The 26,256-nt window shown below is 40.6% G+C and overlaps 1 protein-coding gene across 1 annotated transcript; it reads left to right on the forward strand.

Annotated features, from left to right (window-relative positions):
* Positions 1-462: 462 nt before the first annotated feature.
* Positions 463-25,966, forward strand: Hacd4 (3-hydroxyacyl-CoA dehydratase 4). Its single transcript, XM_055629464.1, has 7 exons — positions 463-510; positions 1,711-1,814; positions 4,173-4,300; positions 11,445-11,557; positions 15,281-15,387; positions 18,449-18,574; positions 24,655-25,966. The coding sequence occupies exons 1-7, from the start codon at positions 473-475 to the stop codon at positions 24,735-24,737; spliced, it is 699 nt and encodes a 232-aa protein (XP_055485439.1). The 5' UTR covers positions 463-472; the 3' UTR covers positions 24,738-25,966.
* Positions 25,967-26,256: the final 290 nt, after the last annotated feature.

Raw genomic sequence — 26,256 nt, forward strand, 5'->3', positions numbered from 1 at the left:
ATGCCATTGACCCAAGAAACCAGGAGGAGGCGTGTGACAGTGATATTTAAGATGAAGAAAAGCATTTGTGCACATCACTGCCACCCAGGTCTTCCTGGGCCGTCCTCCTATGTTTGGGCTTTTACGGGAAGTCCCGGCCACCCTGTCGATTGGTGCACCCTGGGGGTCTAGTTAGATCCAGTTAAGTGTGGACAGGTGATCTCCTAGGGGGCTCTCCATGCCTGTGATGACTTTGGTAAGCCTAAGGTGCGTATGTGTTTATTCATCTCACGTACTTTGCATGTCCGGCCAGCTGTCCTACTGCAGCATGGCAGGAACTTAGCCCATTTCACGACCTCTGCTGTAAAAAAAAAAAAAAAATGCTGAGTGTGTTGAGGCCCCGCCCTTCCTAGCCCAGCCGGGGCCTCCCCTTGCGCCTTCCCAGCCGGCTCCTGCTGCTTCCTGGAGGTGCTGGAGGTGCAGACTGTGGCCCATGGGGCCCTTGGTGCTGCCCACCTGGCTGCAGCCCAGGTAGGGCGCGGGGCGGCGGGGAGGGCGGGGCCAGCGCGCTGGGCAGCAACCCACCCTCGGCTTCCACTCACAGGCACAGCCCCTGACTCTGCTCAGGCTCACCACTTAGTGCTCCGCCTGGCTGGTGTCAGCTAGCGGACTGTATTTTCTCCACAGACTGAGGAAGGGGGCTCTGCCGTTTCCCTCCTTTTACGGTTTTTGGAGAAGAGAAAATGGAAGGACGGGCTGCGTGGCCACCTCTTCTCTTTTTGCACTCCCAGGAGCCCTTCCTTTCCTCGTCCCCGCTGCGCTGTAGACTTGGGCGCAGGGCGATTGTCAGAGCGTCCTGTGGCAGCAGCGGAGCGGATTCCAGGGAAACTAGGGCCTTGGGTGTGTGTTTCCCTGAGGCCAGGTTTGGGTTGGAGTTTTCACTTCCGACCACTTTAGCGGTGTTGATCATCTGTTGACTGCTCCAGAGAGGCGGCTTCCCAGCTCACAAACCTCCCATCTCCAGCTAAGAGAAGTCCTTGTTTACACTGAAAGGCCACTGCGCACTGCCTTTTCCAACTCCCTCAAACCAAGACCCTGTCAATCTTTTCTTAGTCATCTCCCCAGCGACCCACACACATTACAACTCAGCTTGACTTCCCCTTTTTTTTTTGGGGGGGGGGGTTTGCTGAGCAGCTAAACTGCTTTCTATGTGTGCCTGATGAAGAGAGCTAGCTTCCCTTGTAAAATACAACAGGAGGCAGTGGCAAGAAGAGAGAGAGAGAGAGAAACCCCAATCAGGATGCCTTCAAAACTCAGGTGTGTTCGATTACTGAGTCACACGGTTGCGACCCCTCCCTCATTTGGCAAGCTGAACTGCTGGAATGCAAGCTGCCCAAATCAGTCCTTTCAGCACCCACGCTTCCTCCCTGTCGACTCCCAAATTTTTAAAACCATCCTCAAGTAGTGGCCGCAAGAGTTAGAGAAACAAGGTTAGAATTGTATCAAAGATGAAAGCGATGTTTGGAAAAGTCTCCACCTTCGGTTTTAAGCAATTTCAATCAATACAGTCATGATAGATAAGTTCATCCCATCAAACTCTAGTGGGTTTGGAGGGACAACCGCGTGAAAGACCCTGATATGGAACTCTGACATGGAACGGTTTTCTTTGGCTTGCTCGGTTCGACTGGTACACGAGAAGACGCGTTTCATGGCATTTTTCTGTGTTTACAGGTATAGGAAGAATACATACCTTTTCGTCTACTACTTAATCCAGTTCTGTGGCCACTCATGGATACTGACAAATATGACAGCCAGATTCTTCTCGTTTGGGAAAGGTAAAACGACTAAACAGTTTTGGTTGTTTTTTTGTTGTTGTTTTGTTTTGTTTTGTTTTTAGCTTTTGTTCTTTGTTTTCATCTGGTCCTGCTGATTGTCATTTTGAACTTCTGTGTAGTGTGCCTGGCGCCCTTCGCTTCTCCAGAGTTTGTTCTTCCATACCTGCACTTTATTAGTTCCATCCTAAACCTTTTTGGAGCAGGGAGAAGCTGAGACTGAGCGGGAAGGGACATGTCTTACCCCAGAGCAGGCAGTCTGAAAGCAAAGACCTATCTTTGGGATGCTCCATTTTGGTTCTGCACCAAGCTCGTAAATTGAATGCATTTTGAGGATCTGTAGGTTCGAGCCTGGCATTCTATGCAGAGCAGCGAGAAGTTAATGAAATTCTCCCATTGCTTTCTATCCCCCAAGTTTTAGGGTAGCTGGAGATTACCAGTAACTGGATGACAAATTTTATGCCCGGCAAGGTCCTGTTTGATCCCTTAAGAAGTAATGTGTACGTGACACAGCATGCCGATGACTAGTCACCTGCTTGGAGATGGTATTGATGACTTGAATCATAAGCTTCCTTTGGTTTCCTAAAAAGTCAAGACACTGCTCTAAACTATTCACTTCAGATTGTTAAATAATGAATCACCAGATGACTGTCAAAACAACATTCTCCGTGTTCCATCCCCACATGAGTAAGTGTCATCACAGTTTACATCTGTTTGGTGACTCGACAATTTGAGCAACTGCTGGTTTGGCTAAAAGCAAGCACGAGCGTCGGCTGGAGAAAAACCATGCTGAGCTCGTCAATCGATACTCGTGCATCATACCCGTGGAGCGGGCACGAGTGGGCATTTTGTGTTTCCCAGTCTTCCTGAAACGGGGTACAATCTAGCCTCTGTTAATAATCGCAGAGCTACAGCAGAAGGCTTGACTTCCACGATGAGCACTGAGAGGTTTCAAGCAGGGGGACACTGAGATACAAGAAGGAAGAGGCCATCTTGGCCGTTAGGTGAGGCAGTGTGGGCAGACTGCAGGACATTCACACCCCAGGCCCCAGGCGAGAGCTCCGTGCAGCTCCGCCCCTCCTGTGGGGAAAGGGGCTTAAGCCAGCAGTGTCTTGATGAAATGCCACTGTGACTATCATCGTAGCAGCTGCTTATGGTCAGATAAACATAACTGGCTCGTCCATTTGAAGGAAGACTGAGGACAACGGAATGGGAGACCATTTCCATTCCCTCTGCCAGTGGCTCTCAATCTTTTAACGCCGCGGCCCTGAAATATAGTTCCTCGTGCGGTGGTGACCCCCAACCATAAAATTATTTCGTTGCTACTTCATAACTGTAATTTTGCTACTGTTACAAATTGTAATGTAAATATCGGATATGTGGGATATCTAATATGGAAACCGTGTGAAAGAGTTGTGGGCCCTCCAGTGAGGTTACAATTCCAAGGTTGAGAAATGCTGTCGGGGCAATGACTTACTCAGTATGCCAGGAGCAGCAAAGCCTTGAACTTGTGTGACCCACTCCCTTTTTCAGAGCTGTGTAGTGGTATAGGAAGTGGGTAGGAATATGGACTATTGGTGTGTCAGGAATTGTCTCTGACCGCAGCAAGATAATGACAGCATCTACCTTATATAAATACCAAGAAAGAACCCCCGGTGCCTGGTCAGTTATAAACATGCAGATGCCTAGAAGCCAATATAAGCAGGAAAAAAAAAATCACCTTTCAAAGATTCCAAATGTGGAGAGATTTTATTTAAGATCTTAAAGCAACAAGTTTGTCACCAGAGGACCATCTGTTCCCTCCTTTTTCAATTCCTCTAAGGGAATACCTCAGTTGTGTTCTCTCACAGCGCCAACTCCAAAGTTCAGGGCTTAAAACAAAGCCAAAGTCAGTGTTGGGGGGTTACCCAAGTGCAGACAACGATGGTATTTGACATCATAGAGCATCAGTGCCATTTCTATAAAATTTCTTTGAAATTAGTTTTCTCATTGCCTTTTTTTTTTCTTTTTTTGTCAATGAAAAAGATGGGCACATCAGATTTTTTAGCAACTTCACCCCCAAGCTATCTACACCTCAAGGGGTTTAGCTTCTGACTGATTATGTTTGTGTCAGAACCGCTTCAGAATCTCATATATTGGGAATAAATACGGCGACACTGGCTGTGGCTGTTTCCTAAGTTTTGATTGTTTTTGGAAGATGACCAATTAAAAAGAACTATATATACCACAATACTTACTAGGGTTTAGTAGCTTATTTAGAGTAATTTTTGCACGTACGATAAAGACAGACACCTGCGAATGGGTGCTCTGGTACAGTCTTGCTTCACCGTGTCCGTGTTTGTTTGTCATTTGCTGACACAGACTCAATGGTGGACACGTTTCATGCTATTGGGCTGGTTATGCGGGCTTGCCAGTCCATCTCCCTGTTGGAGCTGCTGCACATTTATATTGGCATTGAGTCAAATCATCTCCTCCCAAGGTTTCTGCAGGTAAGTTTACTCATGCTGTTACGGCGGAGCCTATTTAAATTTTGACTTTGTCCTATTCGTAGCCCCTACTGATTTTATGGCAGAATTCGTTCACAGGGTTCCCTTACCTAAGCCATCACAGTTACAACGGCCCACTGGCGGTGTTTGGGCGGCGCCACTGGCGAGCCTGTACACTGTGTGGATCCTGTCCTGGAGACTCTGTCCGTTCACCACTCTCCATGTACCTCTCTCTGAGGTAGAGAGGACAGTGGAAAGGCTCCAAGCTGAAGCGTTTTAGACTTGGGTTAGATGCCCGGCCGTCTTGACCACTGTGGGGTCCACAACCACAACCACTGCGCTGTCGATAGGAAAGAATAGGGGGTTGACATCCAAAACGGCAGTGTTTGTTTTAAAGGCAGGTTGACAGAAGACTGGAAATTTACTGGTTGGTAGATACTCCACACAGGAAATCCTCACTGGATTAAGATTAAAAACAGTTCTAATGGTATTTTTCCATTAAAAAGACAAAATAAGGATTAAGTGACTGCACAGAGATACATAAAAAAAAAAAATATCCAGGATTTGGAATATCCATATAAATGAGCATAAATTCAGGTATTCTCAAAAGGAATCTGAAAACAAACTATTTTCTAAACTATCAGAATCTTAGTATCTTTAAAAACCTCAAATTTAAATACCCGGCTTAGAATGTACACATAAAGCTTAAAACTTGTTGGATTATAAATCCCTGCATTAACTTGCTTAAAATACCATGAAAATTTAAAGGATACAAATAACAGTCCAATCCTTATGTATCTATTAAGAACCCAGGACTATGGAAGGGCATAGCAAGAATGGGTCAGAGAGATTGGCCGCGTGAGGACACTTGCCACCAAGAATGATGTCCTGAATTTGATCTTTGGAAACTCACGTTATAGAGGGAAAGAATTAACTCCTACAAGTTGTCCTCTGACACAGCACGCACGCACAGTCACGCACACACGCAAATGTTTTAAAAGATAAGGGGCAGATTTAATTTTACTTAGTAAACAAAAATAGGGAAGTAATATTTATTAGAATGAGGACATTTTAAGTTGAAATATCAAGTATTTCAAAAAATCAAGATAGTAATGTACTATATAGTTATATTAAAATTAACCAGACAAGAGAATCTCCTTCATTATGTTACTTTACAAACTCAAGAGGGACACAGATTGGTCATAGAAGCAGTGAATAATTTAGAAACAAAATTTATTGGTATTTCTGACTTAATGGGTGTGCTATTCTTTGACAATGCCAAAATGTGAACACCAGAATGCTAATTTTGGAGAGCAGAACTAACGACTCAGCGTGCACTGAAGCTGCATCCCAGCATGTGGAGTTATTCACTAGAAGCTGTATCAAGCTCATATAAAATCTGAGTCATGTTGTCACTTTCACTCTTCTTTAAAGGGCTTAAAGGGCTTAAAGGGCTTCCTTCCTTTCTTTTTTTCTTTCTTTCTTTTTTTTTTTTTTTGGTAACAGCATTTTCAAAACTAAAGGTTGTGTATACTGTAAGATTAGATAAACTTGTCATGAAGAAAACTGAATTAGAGCTTAAAATACCCTTAGAAAATGCAGACATATTGTTTGCTTGACAAAATTACCTAAACTTGCCAAATTACTATAGAACTGAGTCGTCTGAGATTTTGGAGGTGTAAAAATTCCAGAATATTCAAGTGTGGTTTTTAATCACTGTTAATTAAATCTCGAATGGCTTATAGAGCCAAAGAACCAACCCCCGATTTGGTCACCTAGAAACAATAGCAAATACACATGCAGATGTATTTATTTAAAAAATGAATTTGCTAAGTTCAGTGCTAATGGAGCACAATGACATTTAAGTGCTCAGTTCTGGGGAAGGACAAGCAGGACTCAGGGTACCAGGGCCGAGGCTAAGCATCGCAGACGATGAGCACAGCTCATTTAACATGCCTGTCTGGCTTCCAGTTTTACTTGAGGTTTTATCTGCCTTCTGTTGCTTTTATAGCATCTGTTCTCAGAATGGGACTGGGATTGGAAAAGCTTTATAAAACCATCAAGGTAAAGGCTCATATTCTGTGCCTTTCTTTATAAAACGTCTGCAGACAATTAGAATCCACTCTTTAGGGGACAACTCCAAGTACTCCACTTACAACAAAACCCTAGGTTGTGAAATCATGTGTGTGCTCCCATTTCCCCATTTTTAAAATGAAGAAATGGTACTTAGAGCAGCTGAGTTATTTACACTGATTATGGCTGACTGCACACAGTATTTTAACAAAATGCACCTTGTCCTGCTGCGTCAGAGAGGACAAAAGCTATGTCTACAGAGCTGTGATATTATGATATTACCTTCAGGGCATGACAAAGACACACTGGAATGTGTTCTTTTGAGGGACAGGTTTTCCAAAATGTCAAGATGAATAATTCCAGCTAGCATGAACAATGGATTAGGATTAGCTAGTTGAACAAGTAATGTAACATCTGGCAAGTGCTGGTGCCGAGGGAATGAGGGTAGATATGGGTTTGTTTACTGTTATTAAATGTTTTAACCTCACACATCTAACGTCAAGCAATAAACCATAACTTTTAAAATCATATGCAGTTGCTAAAACAAAAAAGTAGAGAACACATGCACTATAAGACATCTATATTTTATTTTTAAAATACTTAGGAAAAAAATCCAAGACTATAACACAAAAAAACTGTTTATTGACTTTTATTGCTTATAATAATTTTCTATCACTTAAATTATTTACAGGAATATAACACAGAGCTTAGCACTTAAGTTATATAAAGAAATATAACAGAGCTTTAATGTTATTAGTTTCAAGTGGGAAACTTCAAAAGATACAAAAGAAACATGTTAAAAATAACAATACAAATGAAAGCTAATAGTTTTCCCTTTCTAGCCCTTTCCTTCCAAACAAACTTGCATATTTCATTGCATCAGTTTTTTGGGTTTTTTTGTTTTGTTTTGTTTTGTTTCGTTTTGTTTTGTTTTGTTTTTTTAAGTTAAATGGGGAGTAGCTGATTTCGATAGATTTCTCTCAAGAAAACCAAAAACTAAAAACTTGACTGTTGCAGAATGGAAATACAGCCACACCTATAGGGTTGATTTTGCCGAAACCCCAGAGGCTTGTCTTGACAAAACCTCTGGATATTTTAACTTAAAAAAAAAAAAAGAAAAGAAAAAGAGGAAAACAACCCCGAATGAACCTTTTTAGCACAGTGTTTGATAGGTATGCCTTACAGGAAACTCTAAGAGTAATATAGTTTAGCTGAGTGCAAGTTCAGCGTCGTATCCAGCCCCTCCGTCAATCACCATGAACATTGCTGCAGAGGTATTAAAAATGCCCTGCAAACAATACTTCCTACAGATCTGGAATCGGAATATTGACAGTACAGCTCTGAATACTGTGTTCTGAAACACTAAGATCTTTTCATTTTTGTCTCTTTAGTGCCACTCCAAAACTACCATCCAGACAATGTCATGTTCCTTAAAGGAGTTTCTCCTAAAAACTAGACACTGAAACAAGAACCTCCTGGCTGTTCTGAGTGAACATTCCAAATGCATACCACAGATAATAATAAATGTTTTTTTAAAGTATTTTTAAAGAACTTATGTCTTTAGCCAGAGAGATTGCTTAGTGAGTAAAGTGTTTGTCCCACAAATCTGGCAAGCTGAGTTCAGTCCTCTGGGATGAACTCTTAAGATGGAGATAGAGAAGCAACTCCAAAAAGTTGTCCTCTGCCGTCCACATGTATACCATGGTATTCACATCACGCACTCATATCACACGGCACACCGTCCACCCCACAGTTCATTGATGTTTACAGAAGGACAGCTGCGGGGGCACCCACATGTCATCCCCGTGCTGGGCAGGTGGAGAAAGGAGTTCCCGAATCTCACTGACCTGCCTTAAAAAATACAGTGGCCAGTGCTAGGAAACGACACTGGACATCAACTCCTGGCCTCCACACACACCTTCACCTGTGTGTCACCTCACATTCGAACATGTGAACATGCATATACAAATTATGTCTTGTGTGTTTTTTTTTAAACATTGATAGAATTTTAAATAATTACGCTTTTGGTAAAATAATAATTTTGAAGTAGAAACTTGTTGATTTGAGAAATTCTTCCGACTGTTGTGGTCCTGTTTTTACCCCTTCGTTTTTCCTATTTCTTGAATTGAAAAAAATACTGTTTGAAGTTTCATACATCTCTTAATGAATGTTGGGCATTTTTCATGCCTCCTCCCCCCCTGCTAAAACAATTCTTCTCACTAATCCCCACCCCCCCCTTCATGCCTTCTTTTGTGTATGGACTACTCAGTTTATTTAGAGCTGTTTGCTTGAACCACCCAAGCTCAGCTAAGAAACCCTTCACTCTTATAAAAAGTACCTTGCCATTTAACAACGTAACTTCAGTCTTTTTTTTTTTTTAATTAAAAAAATGCAAAGGTCACAGAACGAGGCTGAGGAATCATTTTTCTCTTTACCCCTCTATGAGGGTTCCAGGATTTCATGTTCATTCAGGTCACCAGGTCTACCTGGTAAATACCCTGACCTGCTGAGCCATCTAGCCAGCTGTAGAAACTCCTTTAAAGAATAGGCCTGGATGTTAGGTTCTGGAGTGGCTCCCCAAGTAATAAAAGGAAGAGGTCCTAGGGTTTAGGACTGTCTAGATTTTGATTCCACACACGAAGGAAGCCATTACCACCTGGTAAAACACATGCTTTTGTGTAAAAGCAGATAAATAATAACGGTGCCTTCTCAGTGTTATTGTGGAGATGAATGTAAAACTGTCAATTTGGAAATTGGCAGAAAACAGAAAGCATTGACTTTTAACAACTTACTATCTCTAACTAAACTCCTCTGTTTTGCTGCCATTGAATATAGGTAAATAACTATCAGATAAATCAGGTTGACATTGTATATGGCAGGAATCTTCCTATGTCTGTACACATGCTGGGTTGGCACTTGGGGGCATGCCCACTGCTTATTTCTAGGCTAAGGAGTCACAGAGTCTTCACTGATGTTTTAATATAGTTTCATCATACAGCCTTAGGCTCACTGTAGATTTTCCTCTGTCCTCATCATTTAAAGGGCAGCCTGACATAATAGATTGCTTATAAATCTGGTGACCAGGAGACCTGGGCTTCCTATTTATTCATGTATGGACACAACAGTTAAATTATGTAGTTTCCAGATTTCCTCCAAATGAGAGTAGGGTTGGTCTAGTATTAGAATGTTCTACATAGAGGGTGCCTTTTACGTCTAAAGTTTTTAAAGTACTCAAACACGAGATTAGAAGTCTATGCCATATGCATTCATGCATGTGTTTTTCCTGAGATTTTTAGCAAAAACATAGGCTCTCTGAGTTTTAGGCATTAATCAAATGCAAGATGAGATAATGCCTAAGTATTTGTGAGGTACTCATGTCTTACATCTAAGAGCTGCCAGGGGGCATGTCAGTCAGGCTGGGTTACTCAGGTTAGAATAATTTATATAAACACAATTAAGTTAAATAAAGAAACTAGACAGTTATATATTAAAGGACTAACCAAGGGAAAAGAGCTCTGTGGATAACTCCCATAGACTGACTAAGTTTGAATCATGTCTAATTCCCCTTAGCCATGCAAGGCCCCTCTTGACTAACCTCTGTAGTCATAAACATGCTGACATAGCTTATACACACATGGATTTCTGATCATGTGGCCTGCTGTTGACAAATCTTGGATTTTTTTTACACCAACAGCCCATGATTCTGTTGTGGATCATTCCAGATTTTTTTTTTCCCCTTAATCAGCTTTAAAAAAAAAAAAAAAAAAGACGCTTATGAGAAAATACAAATCAATCCCTTTCTGTTTTCTTTTCCTTTGCCACTAATACAGTACATCAATCTCAAGTCCATTTTTTTGACCACTGAGAGCAAAGAGAAATGCCCTATTAAACACAAAAATGTGTAGTCTGTGTTAATATACGCAAGGCACTTGAAAGAGGACTGTGTTTTACTTAAGCTGGTAATTGGAGCAAAGCCAAAAACATCTGAATTCTCAATGATCTTTAAATGCTTATAACTTGGCATATATAATATCTATTCCAAGAATGTGTTAAATTCTATTTTCTACTGGCTTATAGGGGTTAGGATTATATTACTTCCCCGCAAAAAGGAAAAAAAAAAAAAACTACAGTGGCTTCTCTACTGGCTAAAATTGAAATTTCCTGGCCTGTCATTCAAAACCTTTCACAACCAGGCCCCAAACACATTGTCAATTGCTTTTCTTATTTTTCCTCCTCCACACCACCCACACCGTGGTTCCTGCTCCTCCCCAGGACTCCTTACACCATCACATTGCTGCTTCTGCCCAGGCTGCTCTCGTCTAGGACATCTATTCTCATACCCACTCTACTTGACAGTTCCAACCCACCAATCAAGAGCCAGCTGAAATGCCTGTCTTCGAACCTCTCTGCCTCCTCCTCTCCGGCAGCAAGCACCTCCTTCCATAACTGTGCCTCCCTCTTCAGCGTGCTGCACCGCAACTACATTTCCCCCCACTAACTCTGGAGGAAGGGCCACTTTCACCATACCGTCTATTACAGTGGTTCTCAAGCTTTCTAATGCTATGACCCTTTAAAACAATTCTTCATGTTCTGATGGCCCCCAACCAAGACATTATTTTTGTTGCTACCTCATAACTGTAATCTTGCTGTTGTGAATAGTAATGTAAATATCTATGTTTTCCAATGGTCTTGGGTGACCCCTATGAATGGTCATTTGACCCCCAAAAGGATCATGAGAACCACTGACCTAATAAATACATAGTGGACACTCAGGTAGGAGCTTGCCGAAGTGAACAGAAATGTACATATGTCAAAAGAGAAGAAATAGCTTGACTTGGATAAAATGTTATTTTTGTTTCACTAGATATAATTTTAAAAAGTACAGAAAAACAAAGAAAAAAGCAGGAAATTAACCTCATTCATAACCCAACTCTTTCAAGGACAGCCACTGTTAATAGTTTAGAAAATGCATTTCCAGTAAAGCATTCTTTTAAACAAAGCCCTGTTTTGGAAAATTAGAAAATTACCTAACCGGCACAACAGATGGTCCTAATTCTTAACATGTTTCTATTAGCTCACAGAGAGAGTAATTATCCTCTTTGGGGTGATCACCAGTCAAGAGGAAGTCCAAGAGAAATATGTAGTATGTGTTTTATTCATTTTTTGGAATCTACTGGATATGGTAAGGTAAGTAAGCAAAATTACTGGGCACGGTGGTACACAACTTTAATCTCAGAGGAAAAGATAGGTAAATCTCTGTGAGTTCAAGGCTAGCCTAGTCTACATAGCTGGTACCAGGCCAGCCAGGACTACATAATGAGATCCTGTGTTAATCATCAATCAATCTGCTGAAAGAAGGAAAAATTGCCTTAGTGAAATGAGCAATAGCTTCTTACACTGGTTACTCTGAATGAGACAGAAAAACCTGTTTTACATTAAAATATATATGTATTTACATATTATTTTATATTAAGATAGAAGTATATATGTGGGGCTTTCCAGAACAGGCATATCAAGAAAAATGAAAACAAATCTTGGTATTCCAAGTGCAAATCCAAGGCCCTCAGGTTTCCAGCAAAAGCCTCTGCCATGACACCAACCTGTAATGACCTCACAGTTATGTACTAATAGAAGACACCTTATCATTGTTCTAGCATGCATTATTTTAATAACAAAACAGGACTTTTATTACTTCTCAGAACCCACAAAGTTGGTGTCATAGTCAGCTTTAGTTGTCAACTTGACATGCTGGAAAAGAGGAATCCTCAGCTGGGGAATTGCCTCCATCTGACTGGCCTGTGGAGGCATTTTCTTGATTGCTGATTGATGGAAGGTGGGCCTGGAATCCACTGTGGGCCTGGAAGTCTCAGTAAGCAGCTTTCCTAGTCACAGCTTCAGGTCCTGTCCCGACTTCCTTCAGTGGTGGATGATCACCTGGGAGTCTTTCTTCCCCCCAAGTTAGCTTTGCTAAATGTCTTATCATAGCAACAGAGAGGCATACTACAACAGTTGGTTTCTGTGACTTCAAGAATATTTTAACATAGGACCTCATTTCACTGGGAGAAATGTACCCGTATATCCATTTCTGTATACAGCTGCAGTGAGAGCTAATGGCTTAGTGCTCAGCCCCCCAAGAACTACTGCTGCTTCAAACATCTGGATAGGAACAGGTCCCAAAAGAATCTTTAGTTTTTGGCTGAGATTGTGTATTTCATTATGTTTTGTTATTATTATTCTAATGTCAATAACTCTGCTAAGTTAAAATATAGACTCAACAATGGGTTCAGTCCTAAAGATTGTACATGCACATAGTAAGCTATTTAATGTTTTTTTTTTTTTTTTTTTTTTTTTTTTTTTTTTTAAATATAGCATTTTAGACTAAGGCTTTGGTAGCCTGTAACTTCCTATTTATACAAGTCATTGGTTTGTCAGTAGAGACCACAGTCTTCTCATATACTGGAATATGAGTCCATCCACCTCAGTATCCATTCTCAGAGAAACTCAACAGAACAAAATGACTTTCATATTGAAAGCGGTAGTAAACTCTGATGGGCTGCTTTGGGAGCACATAGAGGACACAGCAGGATGAAACCCACTCCACGCTTATTTGCTACATGACCTTGGGCGAAACCCACTTAACTTTTTGTAAATAACTATTTTATTGAGATATAGTTTACCTGCCAATAATTTAACCTTTTAAATATAAAATGTATGGGTTTCCATATACTCACAAAGATCCACAGCCATCACTGTTATTCAGTCAAACAACATTTTTATCACCCATTAGAAATCCTATACTCACATGTGCACATTCCCTCCTTCTCCTGGCCCAGGCAGCCATTTTTATACTGTAGGATTTTCATACTATCTGTATCGATTTTCTACTTTGTGTTTCATATAAATGGAATCACTAAATATTTGGTCCTTAGTTACTATCTTCTTTTTCCTAGGAATAATGTTTTCAACACACTGCTGTAGCATGTAAATGGTATTTCATGGCATTTTGTGGGTGAAGAATATTCCATTTTATCAACATAACATGGATTATCCACATAGTTGGTGCATACTTGCATTATCTGTACATTTTGGCAATAAGGCATATTGCCATGGGTAACCATGCATAAGCTTGTTTTCCTTATAGCTAATAGTAAAAACCCCTGGGCTCTCTTTCGCTACTGTCCTCTCTACAAAATGAGGCTAGAAATATCATCTCAATCCACTGTGAAATAATTTGCATAAAGAAAATAATGAACATCGGTTAAAGGCACCAGTGAAAAGATCACAACTAACACGAGAACTCATGGTGAGACGGACGCTTCCTCCTAAGAACATGCTAAGGACATCCGTACTTGCCCCTCTGTTCAACGTTGTACTGAAATGCCCAGCCACGGCAATTAGGGAAAAGGTGTAAAAGGCATCCAGATGGTAGAAAACTGTAAGTGACCAACAAGTTTACAAGCATTGTACAACATAGGATCAATACAAATTGGTTGTATTTCTATTCAGTGAACTATCTGGAAATGAAAATAACAAAACCAACCCCGTTTACAATAACCTCCAACAGAATGGAGCACTCAGGAAAAATAGGCAGACCTGGTACAACAAAGATCTTGATAAACGGAAGGGCATTCCACATTGGAGACTTAATGTTGTTAAGTCTGCATAAATCATAAATCAATCTGCAGAGTCACTGAGAGCCTTTTTAGAAACTCAACTGGCTTTGAAGAAAGTAAGGCTGATCTTAAAATTCACATAGAAACCTCAATTCAAATGAGTCAAACTTTTCTTAAAGTTCTTAAAGTTTAAGAACACACTTGGTCTCAATTCAGAGCAGCACTATGAGTATGGTGCAACTCTATGGACCAATCAGGAGACAGAATTCACAGTTCAGAGACAACCTCTTCTAGTGTGGGCTAAGTTTTGACAAAGATCCCAATGGGGGAAAGAAGAGTTTCCTCAACAAAAGGTAACGGGATAACTGGATACTGCATGCAAAATATCAAGTTGTATTTAGTTGTATTTGACAGCATACCCTTAGGACACCAAAGCCACAAACAACAAAAGTGGGGAAAAAAATTAGATGATTCGAACTGTCTGAGTGAGTTCCTATGATGGTTAATATTATGAACTTGACTGGATTCCGAGGGCATTAAGGAAGCACACCTTTGGGTGCTCCTATGAAACCCCAGAGTTTAGCAGAGGAAGACCTGCCCTGAATGGGAGTTGTTTCATCTTATGGGCTGGGATCCTGAACCGAATGAAGAAGAAAGAACGGAAAATCAGTTTGTGAGTCAATAGGCCATCTGGGTAATTCTGATGTGTGTTGGAGTGTAGAAACTATTAGTTATTTATATAAATAAAATTATATTGAGCACTTTGCACTTTAAAATTACCAGCTTTAAAATTACCAACGCTACTCCAAACCTGCTCCTAAGGCCAGTTCTGATTGTGTATCAGGGAAAACCACAGAAGCAGAGGGATGGTAGATATGAATTTGGGAGTTATGTTTGAATAAATTCATCCTTTAAAATGTGTGCAAATAGGCCTGACTTTTCAAGAAGCCTAGCTGTTGCTGCATAAATGAGCTTGGCTTTTAAATAAAATTGAAGTCATTAATCATGGAAGCTTATAACTGTAATTTCTTGGAAGGAGGTAAAGCTACATTCTTGCTCTGTTCAGCTGTATAATTATCTATGATCCACCCCAGGAGACAAGCCAGAGAGACACAGGTTCCCCCTGCAACAATACACCATTTTTACCCCTGCCCTTGCTTAAATGGTAGGAATAAAGCATGTAATTTCCACACTTTCAATTTTATTCCAGTGTTTAATTTGTAGTAAGGTGTTTTCTTCTCTTATTTCCCAGACAGCAGCAGCAAATGATGCTTATGAGCAATCTGTCTCCTTCTAGGTATACATACAGCATGCTCTCAGTCATAGGAATATCCTATGCTGCCTTGACATGGCTCAGCCAGACACTGTGGATGCCCATTTACCCTCTGTGTGTTCTTGCCGAAGGTAAGAATCATGGGTTGTATTTCTGACTGATATAAGCCATTGAGCTGATTCCTCACTACATTTTTTTGATGAGGAAATTTCTATTTTTGGTAGTTTCTTGGCTTACTGATGATAAGAACTAGAATCAGTGTATTTCCTTGCTGCAAAGAATTAAAGTTCAGCAGGGTGTGGTGGGGTACACCTGTAACCCTGGGGGCAGGAGCACCTAGGCCGACCTGGTCTACATGGTTATCCAGGCAGCTAAGGAGATAGAGGAAAAACCTGCCTCAAAGATTGGGAGGGGAGAGGGAAAACGGGGTGAGGAAGGGGAAGAGAGAGGGAGGGAGGGGGGAGGGAGACCTAAAGTTTAAGGTGGAAGGGTCCCTGGACAGGGTTCAACACTGAGCTAGAAACAAGCATCTGCATCCAGGACCTTGCCTGCATTAACTACGAGTTTGGGGCAAGCCATTTTACCCCTGAGTGTAGGTTTAACACATAGAGAAGGTAGAGTTTAATATTGTTTTAATACTTAGAAATCTGGTTTTCTCTGGCTACAGTGCTTCCTACTACCTCAGAGACATCCTACCTCTGCCACTGACCATTAGACCACCTTCACATGAGTATCCACTTTCAGAGGGAGGGCCCTGACTTTTCAACTAAGGTAGTTCTCCAGGACAGCACCACAGATTAATATTTTATAGGGTACATCTCTGTTGCAACTAGACATTTGTATGATCCTTGGTTGCATGTCCCTAATTAAACTAGTTCCATATGCACACACAGGTGTCTGACTTTTGCTTCCTTCATTTCTCATATGCCCAAGTGTACATGCTCAACCAACAGAAGATCAACTATTGCCTGTATTAATAAAGGAAAATTGAAGAACTAAAGTAAAGCATTTTTCAATGCTTTGAGGCTAAGCAAAGAACGCTTCTCCCAGTAGTGGATTTGACAGGCTATAGGGAGTTTCTCTGAAAGTCATGATTAAAGATTTTAAATAATGCAAAAAGCATGTTAAAGTAACTATAGAAAAACACAAACATTATAAGGAGGGTGCTGTTGTCAATAACTAGCATATAAAAAAATACATGTTTTCAATATTTAGTAATGGCTAGAGACAATAACTCATAATTCAAATTTTTATATTGTTTTTAAAATGAATTGTTAAAAACTGGAATATATTATCTTCAGAGAATAATGTTTTACAAACCATTAAAAACAACAACAACAAAACCTAGTCACCCATTCTTTAAGAATGAAATCCCTCATTCATGGAAGGTTTGCTAAGTACAGTTTTGTCTTGTCATATGGAAATGCTACAAAGAACACAAAAGGAATGGATGTTGGGAAGAGTATAAGGTTTACATTAGGAGGAATACAATTGTAAGATATGTACAGCTGAGTGAGCACAATCAGTAATAGTGTACATTACCGAAAGAGTAAATTATCTCACTACCAAAAAAAATGAGCTGTTGAATACCAGAGTTCATCATTCAGCATTGTATACATATTTCAGAACACCACACTGTGACCCATAAATATGTACATTATGATTTTTTATTTAAAACCATATTAGCAAAATGATAAGATAATTTTTTTCTAAATACTATATAATGGACTCTTTCCCTAAAAAATGAGGAAGGAATAGGTATACAAGAAACATTTCTATTTTTGGTGTTCAGAATTCTAGCCCCTTTCCCTGTTGAGGGAAGCCTGTTTTGATATGGATGCCATCAACTCCCTCTCTTTCACTAGCTTGTAAATCACTCTCCCAGCAACCAAAGTATGGCAGAAGATAATCAAGGCGTACACACGATACGGTGTTAATGATGATTAGCTCCAAACAGTGGAGAAAGGGTGGCTGTCATCTCTCCTTTGCATGTGCTGAATGTTCCAGAGTACAAAACTACTCAAGGAAGGAAACCTACTTTAAGTAAAGTTAACAACTCTTATTTAATTTTAAAGCTATACTTTTTTATGTCTTATAAATTCAACAAATAAACAAAATGCTCCTATAAACACCCAAGCAAATGCTGGGCTGCTTACAGAAGAATGCTGGAGACCTGGAGGCAGCCCTTGTTAACAGCATGTTTGGTGTCCCCTCGAAAGCCTGCACCAGGGCCACTCACCCTTTATTTATGTGTCTTGGCTCCCGACTTTATCACACTGCAACCTTTTCATTTTGAAATAATTTCAGACTAACAAGAAATTGTAAAAACAGTACACCGAGGAGCTAGAGTGAAGGCTCAGCAGTTACGAGCAGTGGCTGCTCTCCCAGAGAACCTGGGTTTGGTTCTCAGCACCCTCATGGTAGTAGCTACAACTGTCTGCTACTCCAGTCCCAGAGGTTTCACACCCTCTTCTGGCTTCCACAGGGACTGCATCACATAGTACACTTACATGCATACAGGGAAGACACTAAGACACATAAAGTAAAAATCTAAGTATATTTTACTTCCCTTAGCTGGATGGCAGCAGCTTAGACAATGATAAATGATGCATTTATGCTTGTGATCCTTTATATGTACCTAACACTAAGCTAGCCTCCCCACACAGAATAATTTGGGTCAGCATTTCTCTAAACTTGTATTAAATACTTCAAGGGCTGATCAGAGAGAAAACAGTCTAAAGCTAGTCATGGTGACAGAATGATGGGTCATCCGTTTTATTACTGCAGAACCTTTCAGAGTCTTCACCATGTTAAACATGTGTCATGTAACTCCAAGAGAAAAATATACGCAGCACTCTCTGTACCTGACTGTCTCCCTATTTGTGAGTGAGAACAGATGTATTTTTAAGTCATCATTTTAAGAACTACTATACAGTCTTTCCATGTAAGCATGAAATGTGCGGATTCAACAACAGCACAACTGGGTAATAATTTACTAGGAATGCTGGAACAATTTAAGGGACATAATCACTCCACAGGTTTCTGTACCAAACTCGCCTTTAACTATAAAGATTCAGCAATCATCAGAAAACTGTCCTTACCAATTCAAAATCTCCTTCATTAAAAAAGATACACACATAAACCTCTGTAACCCAGAAGGGGAATCTTTACGATCCTTTTTTCTTTAAACAGCATTCACCATCTATCAGTCACTGCCTTTTTTTGAGTCATTTGGTACCAACTCTACCATGCTGCCATTTGACATGTCCACCTATTTGCCTTACGTGCTGAAGCTGTATCTCATGATGCTCTTCATAGGTAAGTAGGTATTTTGTTTTTGCATTCTTCTATTGACCTGAACAGACCTGTAAGCGTGAGAGGAACTAAAGAGGAAGCCCAATCCAGTGAACTAGATAGTCCGGGTAAGGCCCCTGATGCTCTTTTGTGGTGCATCACAAAACCAAGTATTACGCAATTTCACTTTACAGCAAGAACAATGCGACTAGCAGAAAATGTGCTTACAAGATGCATGAAATACCGACGTTTGACCACAAGGACATACATATAAAACAAAATGCCAAACAGAAGGATTAGCTATTTTTTTATTTTTTCCATTTATAACCATTTTGTTTTCTGTTTGGCTTTACATGCTAGTACTTCCTGGCAGGCAAATAGGAAGTTGATGATAAAGGATCAAGAAAAACTTAGAACAAAAACTTACAGTTGTGGGGAGGGAGTGGGGTGACGAGCTTACGAGCACTACTGTTCTTACAGAGAACCTGACTTCAGCTCACAGTCATCCATAGTTCCGGTCCCAGGGGATCCACACCTTGCCTTCTTGCAGCAGGCATGTGTGTAGCGCTCGTATATACATGTGGGTAAAATGCTAATACACACATGAAATAGATCTTTCCAAAAGTTGTGTTTAAGCCAGGCTTAGTGACATACACCTTTAATCCCAGCACTTGGGAAACAGAGGCAGGTAGGTCTCTGTAGTGAGTTCCAGGCAGGGCCACATAGAGAGAACACACTCATACACATACACACACAGAGAGAGAGAGAGAGGGAGGAGGAGGAAAGAGTAGGAGGAGGAGAAGATACACATACACACAGATACTTCTGTGGCATTTCAAGATGGATGAGTAGAAGCATCCAGTATTTTTGCTCCACAAACAAACAAACAAACCACAAAGCAGTAGGTATAGAGCTGCATTCTGAGGTGAGTAACAGAAAATATGAGGAAAAAAACCAGAACACGGTAATATTAAGACCTGCTATAACAACAGACACAAAATATCTGTGTATCTGTGACAAGAACACAAAAAGTTCTTGTCATGCCATCTATACCCCCAGGGGTGGAGGAATCTCCTTCTAGATGAGGGTGAATGAACAGAGCCCCAGAAAACTGTGTTGAATACAGGGGACTGGAGGACTTGCCCTTTAAGATGAAGGTATGGTCAGTAGAGCGTAGGATCAGAGCAGTGCCAGGACCCGGCATCCTTTTCCATAGATCTAAGCACCGGTACCTGCCACTCACAGGGTAAGACAAGACTTCTGTGCTGCTATTGCTTCTCTGACTGCAGGGGTAAACTGCAGTACCCCTGAGCAATTTGAAGGCTTCACCTAGAGCTTTTGACTACTGGGCTATGGCCCGAGGAGGCCCACAAAGAAACCTAGTCAGGTGCTGGCTGTGCCCTGCTCTCACTGTCTCCCACAGAAGACAAACAGAAGGCCACTGAGAAAGTCCAAGAGAAACTGCAATTTTTTTTAAACCAATGAAAATACAGGATCCCAAACCCATGGGATATATAAAAAACAATGCAAAGGATAATGAACAAGAACACAAAAAGAAAATATTTCAAATAAACAACATCATGCATCTCAAGGACTAAGCACAGCAAGAATGAACCAAATCTCAAATAAAATAAAAATCAGACCAGAAATAAACCAGAAAATAAGATGTCTACCAAGGGTCAGTGAAACAAAGCTAGTTATTTCCTTGAAAGGACAGAAAGAGTGGACAAACCTTTCAGTTAGAATAACCCCCTAGAAAGACTCTACCTAGTAGGGTATTAAAGTGGATGCTGAGACTCATAGCCAAACTTTGGGCAGAGTGCAGCGAATCTTATGAAAGAAGGGGGAGATAGAAAGAGCTGGAAGGGTCTGGAGTTCCACAAGGAGAACAACAGAACCAAAAAAATTTGGGCCCAGGGGCCTTTTCTGAGACTGATACTCCAACCAAGGACCATTCATGGAGATAAACTAGATCCCATGCACAGAGGTAGCCCATGGCAGCACAGTCTCCAAATGGGCTCCCTAATAAGGGGAGCAGGGGCTGTCTCTGACATGAACTCAGTGGCTGGCTCTTTGATCACCTCCCCCTAAGGGGAGGCCACAGAAGAAGACTATGAAAGACAGTCCTGATGAGACCTGATAAGCTAGGTTCAGACGCAAGGGAGGAGGACCTCTACTATCAGTGGACTGGGGAAGAGGCATGGGAGGAGATGGGGGAGGGAGAAAGGGTGGGATTGGGAGGGGATGAGGGTGGGGCTACAGCTGGGATACAAAGTGAATAAATTGTAATAAATAAAAAATTATATTAAAAAAAGAATAACCCCCTAAAACAGAAGATCCCAAGAAACTAAGTGTTAAAGGACACACTACCACCCAAAGCACAGAAATACAGAAGATCAGTTGGGATTATTTTGAAAAAAATACCTATTAACAAACTGGAAAATCTAGAAGAAATGGAAACATTTCTGGATATGAAAGACCTACCAAAACCCAAGCAACAGTAGACAAATTCAACAGGATATAGAAAAACCTGAACAGACTAGTAATGAAATAATAGTAATAGACTAGTAATGAAATAATAATAAAATGGTAATAAATCCCCCAATGCAGAAAAGCCAGGACGAGATGGCTTCACGGATGAATTTTACCAAGATTTTAAAAAGTAACCAGTACCAGGCCTTCTCAAATCAATAGGTAATCATTTGGGCTAGCATTACCATTACCAAAATTTAATAGGAAATTGGAAGGATCTATAAACCAACAGCCCCAATCAACATCATCTTCAACAAAATACTAGTAAATCACATAGACTGCACACTGTAATCAGGTAGGCTTCATTTCCAGATGCAAGAATGGTTCAACCTCTACCAATCAATAAACTACCGCGTGATATAAAGTCATTAGAGTAGATGTAGAAAAGTCATTTGATAAAGCTCAACATCCATTCATGATAAAATACAAGAACAAGTTATGTATTATAAACTCACAACTAATATCACGCTGAATGTTGAAGAACAAAGTATTTCCTCCTCTTATCATGAACAAGACAAGATGTACACTTTCCTTGCTCTTTTCAAGGTCACATTAATTTTAGTCAGAGAAATTAGCAAAAGAAAAGGGCAAATACATAGGAAAGAAGGGAGTCAAATTATCCATGCTTGCAGATGCATAGAAAAAAAATCTTAACAGTGGATATGGTGGCTCACACCTGAAATTTTAGCACTCAGGAGGATGACAAAGAAGGTTGTCAGTTTGAGGCCAGTCTGGGCTAAAGAGTAAACCTTTTTTTAAAAACAAAGCAAAGCAAAACAAAACAGGGTCTGTTAGGTAGGAACCAGTAAAGACTTCACCAGAACTAGTAGGAGAGAGGAAAAGATTGAGTAAAGTAAGAGGATAGTACCAACAGAAGAAGCTTTTGATGTGGGCATATCTAGCACCTATCTCTATAGCTAGATATAAAGTACTCCACACCCTTCTCTGAACTCTAATGTACTTTAGATGAAGACCTCAAAAGTTCATTCAAATCAACTCTGTCTACTTAGGACTTTATGCTACTTAGGACTCTAGTTTCTGTTTTTAAAATAGTCCTTCCACACATTATGAATTTGCTAAGGAGGAATTTACGAATGAAATCTAAGTCACAGTAACCACAAAGCATACCTAGGTATAAACTAAGGAGGAACAATTCCTCTACAAAAATGTACAAAACACTGATAGAAAAACTGAAGATACTAAAAGATGGAAAGACTATTTTTCATGGATTGGCAGAAATCATTAACTGTCCAATTGCTCAAAGTGATCTAAGGATTCAATGCAATCTCCATAAAAACACTGCTCTCCTTTGAGGACTAAGATCATCAGTCAGTGGGTAAGAACCGGGCTGTACAAGCATGTGGGCCTGAGTTTGAATGCCCAAGATCCAGCAAAAAGCTGGCCGTGGCTATACACCTATAACTCGGAGGTGGTTGGAGGTAGAAATAAGAGAATTGCTGGTGCTTGTTGGCTGCTAGCTCAGCTCCAGGTTCAGCGAAAGACCTTGTCTCAGTGGAATAAGGCAGAGGGTGCTAGGAGTTGAGTAGCTCTGTTATAGCCAAGAGCTGAGTCTTCCTTGGCTACTATATTTGTACACACGGTGTGCACAGCAGCACACCATGCGTGCAAGTACTACAAAAACATACCTACATACACTTTCTTTTAAAAAAAAAAGATTTTATTTATTTTATGCATATTAGTGCTCTAAGAGGGCAGTAGAGGGTATAGATGGTTGTGAGCCACCATGTGGTTGCTGGGAATTGAACTCAGGACCTCTGGAATTGCAGACAGTGCTCTTAACCGCTGAGCCATCTCTCCAGCCCCCTACATACACTTTCAAGAACATAATTTTAAAAAGAATAAGTCAACAAATGGCATGCTGCACAAACCAACAACAAAACCCCATAAAATTAGTAGGCAAGCCCAGAAGGTCTCCATCAAGAAGAGCAAAGCTGGAGGCATCACAACACCTGAGTTCAAGACAGAAGGCAGAGCTCAAGCACCAAGCAGTGTGGCACTGGCATAAAAGGCACATTTACCAGTGAAACAAAATAGAGAATCCAGAAACAAACATGCCAACAATAACAATATAACCCTTAGCCTAGACAGACACCAACTTAACCTACCAAATACTTCAATCTAAGACCTGAAACTCTGCAAGTACCACCAGAAGACTTCAAGATTTGGTACAAATGATAATTTATGAATAAGATGCCAATAGCTCAGAAACAAAAGCAAGAATTAATGAGATGCAATCAAATTAGAAAGCTTCTATGCATCAAAACAAATAACAGAGCAAAAAGAAAATCTACAGGTGCCAACTATTCAGAAGGTATAGAGACCTCAAAAACTTTATTATGCAATAAAGAATACAATTAGAAAATGTGTTTGTGAGCTGAATAGACTTACAAAGTATATCTATATACAACCAATTACTGTAAAAAAAAAAAAAGTTCTGTTTCACTAAAAAAAAGGGGGGGAACAGAATCAGTCCAGTCAGATTGGCTGGTTATCAACCAAACAACAACAAAAACAAATTCTAGTGAGGATGTGGAGAAAAAGAAACCACTGTTGCTGGGAATTCAAGTTTGTGCAGCTACTACTACAACTGTGGAAGTTCCTCAAAAGACTAAAAATAGAACTACCATATGATCCAGCTGTCCCCAAAGGCAGAGCAAAAGGAAATGAAGTTAGCACCATATGAAGAAGAATGGATACATGAATGATTGTAGCAGTATTCACAACTGAAAGGTATGGAACCAGCCCAGGAGTTTGTCGAGATGGATGGATACAGAAAATATGGTGCATGCTCACGCAGTGGGGCACTGAGCCCTAAAGACTGAATTCCTGTTATTCATTCTAGAACAAAGAATACAAATAGGGGGCATGTTAAGCAAGACAAGCCATAATGTTCTCTCTTACATGTGCAAACTTAACTGACATGAACGTGGACTTGTGATAATGAGGGACTGGAAGGGCGGCAGCAGAGAGGTGAGATTTGATGAGTGCATCTCACATGCATGTGTGGAAATACCATACTGAACCCACGACTAAGTACAGTAACATACATAGGAAACCTGAAATCAAAGAGTAAAGCTATTTAAAAGTAAACCAATTAGATGTATTGTGGGCTAATAGAAAATTATATTTGAACAAACTTGACCAACTAAGTGTTTTCCAGGAAACTGAGGAAAAGACTTGTATTATTTACATTTTCCTACCCCTACCCTCTACAAATTATCAGGATAATGATCATGTCTGAGGGATAACAGCTCTGAAGTGTAAGAATACCACATATAAACACAGGGAGAAAAGGATGGTTTAGAGGCAATGAAGAAAGCTACCAAAGAAGAGGGAGAGGGGGAAGGAAAGCCCTGCATTAGAGTGAGCTGGATGGAAGAGTTTGCTTACATTCCCTTTCTAGTGAAATCTGGAAAGTTCTTCATATGCTTTTCTTGATCCTCTCTTGTAACTGTTGCTCCCAGAATTCAAGCAATCTTCTGCCCGTGTCCTAAAACCACAGATCTTTACAGAGAAATAGCTAACCAACCTCACTTCCTTTTGCACCACAGGTATGTATTTCACCTACAGTCATCTTTACTCAGAAAGAAAAGACGCCCTCCGAGTCTTTTCTGTCAAACAGAAGAAAATGTGAGGCAGCATCCCTGCCCATCACACAAGAGAGAAGACGGGCTGGTGGATTACGCTGCAGCTGATACAGCGCTGGGCATCTGCTGGAGAGAAAGAACTTAGAACGACAAAAATTTACAGCATACAGGCACCATGGCACCTTGTTCTGCATCTACTGTGCTGTAAGAACAGATCCTCAACAGGCTCAGAGTATCCTGTTTTACCAGGGCTCTGGATTCATACAAGTTACATTTACACTGTGTGCAGTCTGAATGTTTCCCTGTAGAGTTAATGAGAAAGTCAGTGGAATAAATTCAGTTGACTTGAGAAAACAATTAACTTCTGCAACCACAACTAGCAGATTTATGGGAAGGGACTGTTGTACAATGCCCTCTTTAAATCTAACATGCTCTATGGACAAAAGTCTCTGCCCTTGGAACATATACTTAGAAAACCAAACATCTTCCTGTGTCTTAGCTCAGGTGGCTGCTGTGTCACCAAGTGCACCCTCTACCCTTTACAGAACTTAGCTGTCAGAATACAGAAACTTGTTTCAGGGTTCAGGAGGCTTGGAGGTCCAATATCAAGATGCTAGTCAATTCATTAAGGGTAATGTAGATGTGAAATGTAGCTCTAATCTGCCACTCCAAGCAGGAACACTGCTAGTTTGTGCTGTAGCTAATAGAGATAGGAAGACAACTGGACTTCTTGGATTTGGCAGAATGGACTCTTGAGCTCTTTGGATATATATATAGCCTTTCTAAGACAAGGGTGATCTTGAATCACAGATTATCAGAGCTGCCTCCTAAATGGCATAGCAGCAACTTATCAGCCTGATTTATTTTTTATTTTTTTTTTGCTTGTTTTTGTTTTTTGAGGATTACAGAGGATTTCTCTGTATAGTCCTGGCTGTCCTAGAAATCACTCCGTAGACCAGGCTGGCCTCGAACTCAGAAACCTGTCTGCTTCTGCCTTCTGAGTGATGGGATTAAAAGGTGTGTGCCACCACCACCTGGTTGTCAGCCCTGATTTTTTATGATGATGAGTTCCCTAAGAAAATGGGTCTTCCACTCCGGTACTCTCTTCTTTCTCAGCTCTGACCAAAGTCACCTTTATCAAACCCTTAAATGTGATAGCAGCATTTTAAAACTCTTCCACCATCTCCTCATTAATGTCACAGCAACTTTTCGACTGCTGTGCTTTGGGTGTAATAGTGCCTTGCCTTCTGTATCCACTGCTCTCTCAGGTTGTATTGCTGCAGCAATAAATTAAATTGCTGTGATTAAATTGAGTGATTCTGGAAATAAAAAAGCTCAATACCAAGACAAGTGACAAGTGACTCTTGGGTGTGGATACAGATGGATACCTCCTTGCTGCGTGCTCACATGGTAGAGAAAGAAAGCACTTCCCCAGGTCTCTTCTTGTGGACTTGCTCATCTTCAGAAAGGCTGCCTCTTCGTCCCTAAGTACTTCCCAAAGCCCCACCTCTAAATTCTTCCCACCCAGAAGACGTCAGCATCTGCTAATTCACATCACAAAACATT

The sequence above is a fragment of the Psammomys obesus genome, unplaced genomic scaffold, assembly GCF_907164565.1.
Source record: "Psammomys obesus unplaced genomic scaffold, mPsaObe1.curated_primary_1811, whole genome shotgun sequence".
Classification (NCBI taxonomy): domain Eukaryota; kingdom Metazoa; phylum Chordata; class Mammalia; order Rodentia; family Muridae; genus Psammomys; species Psammomys obesus.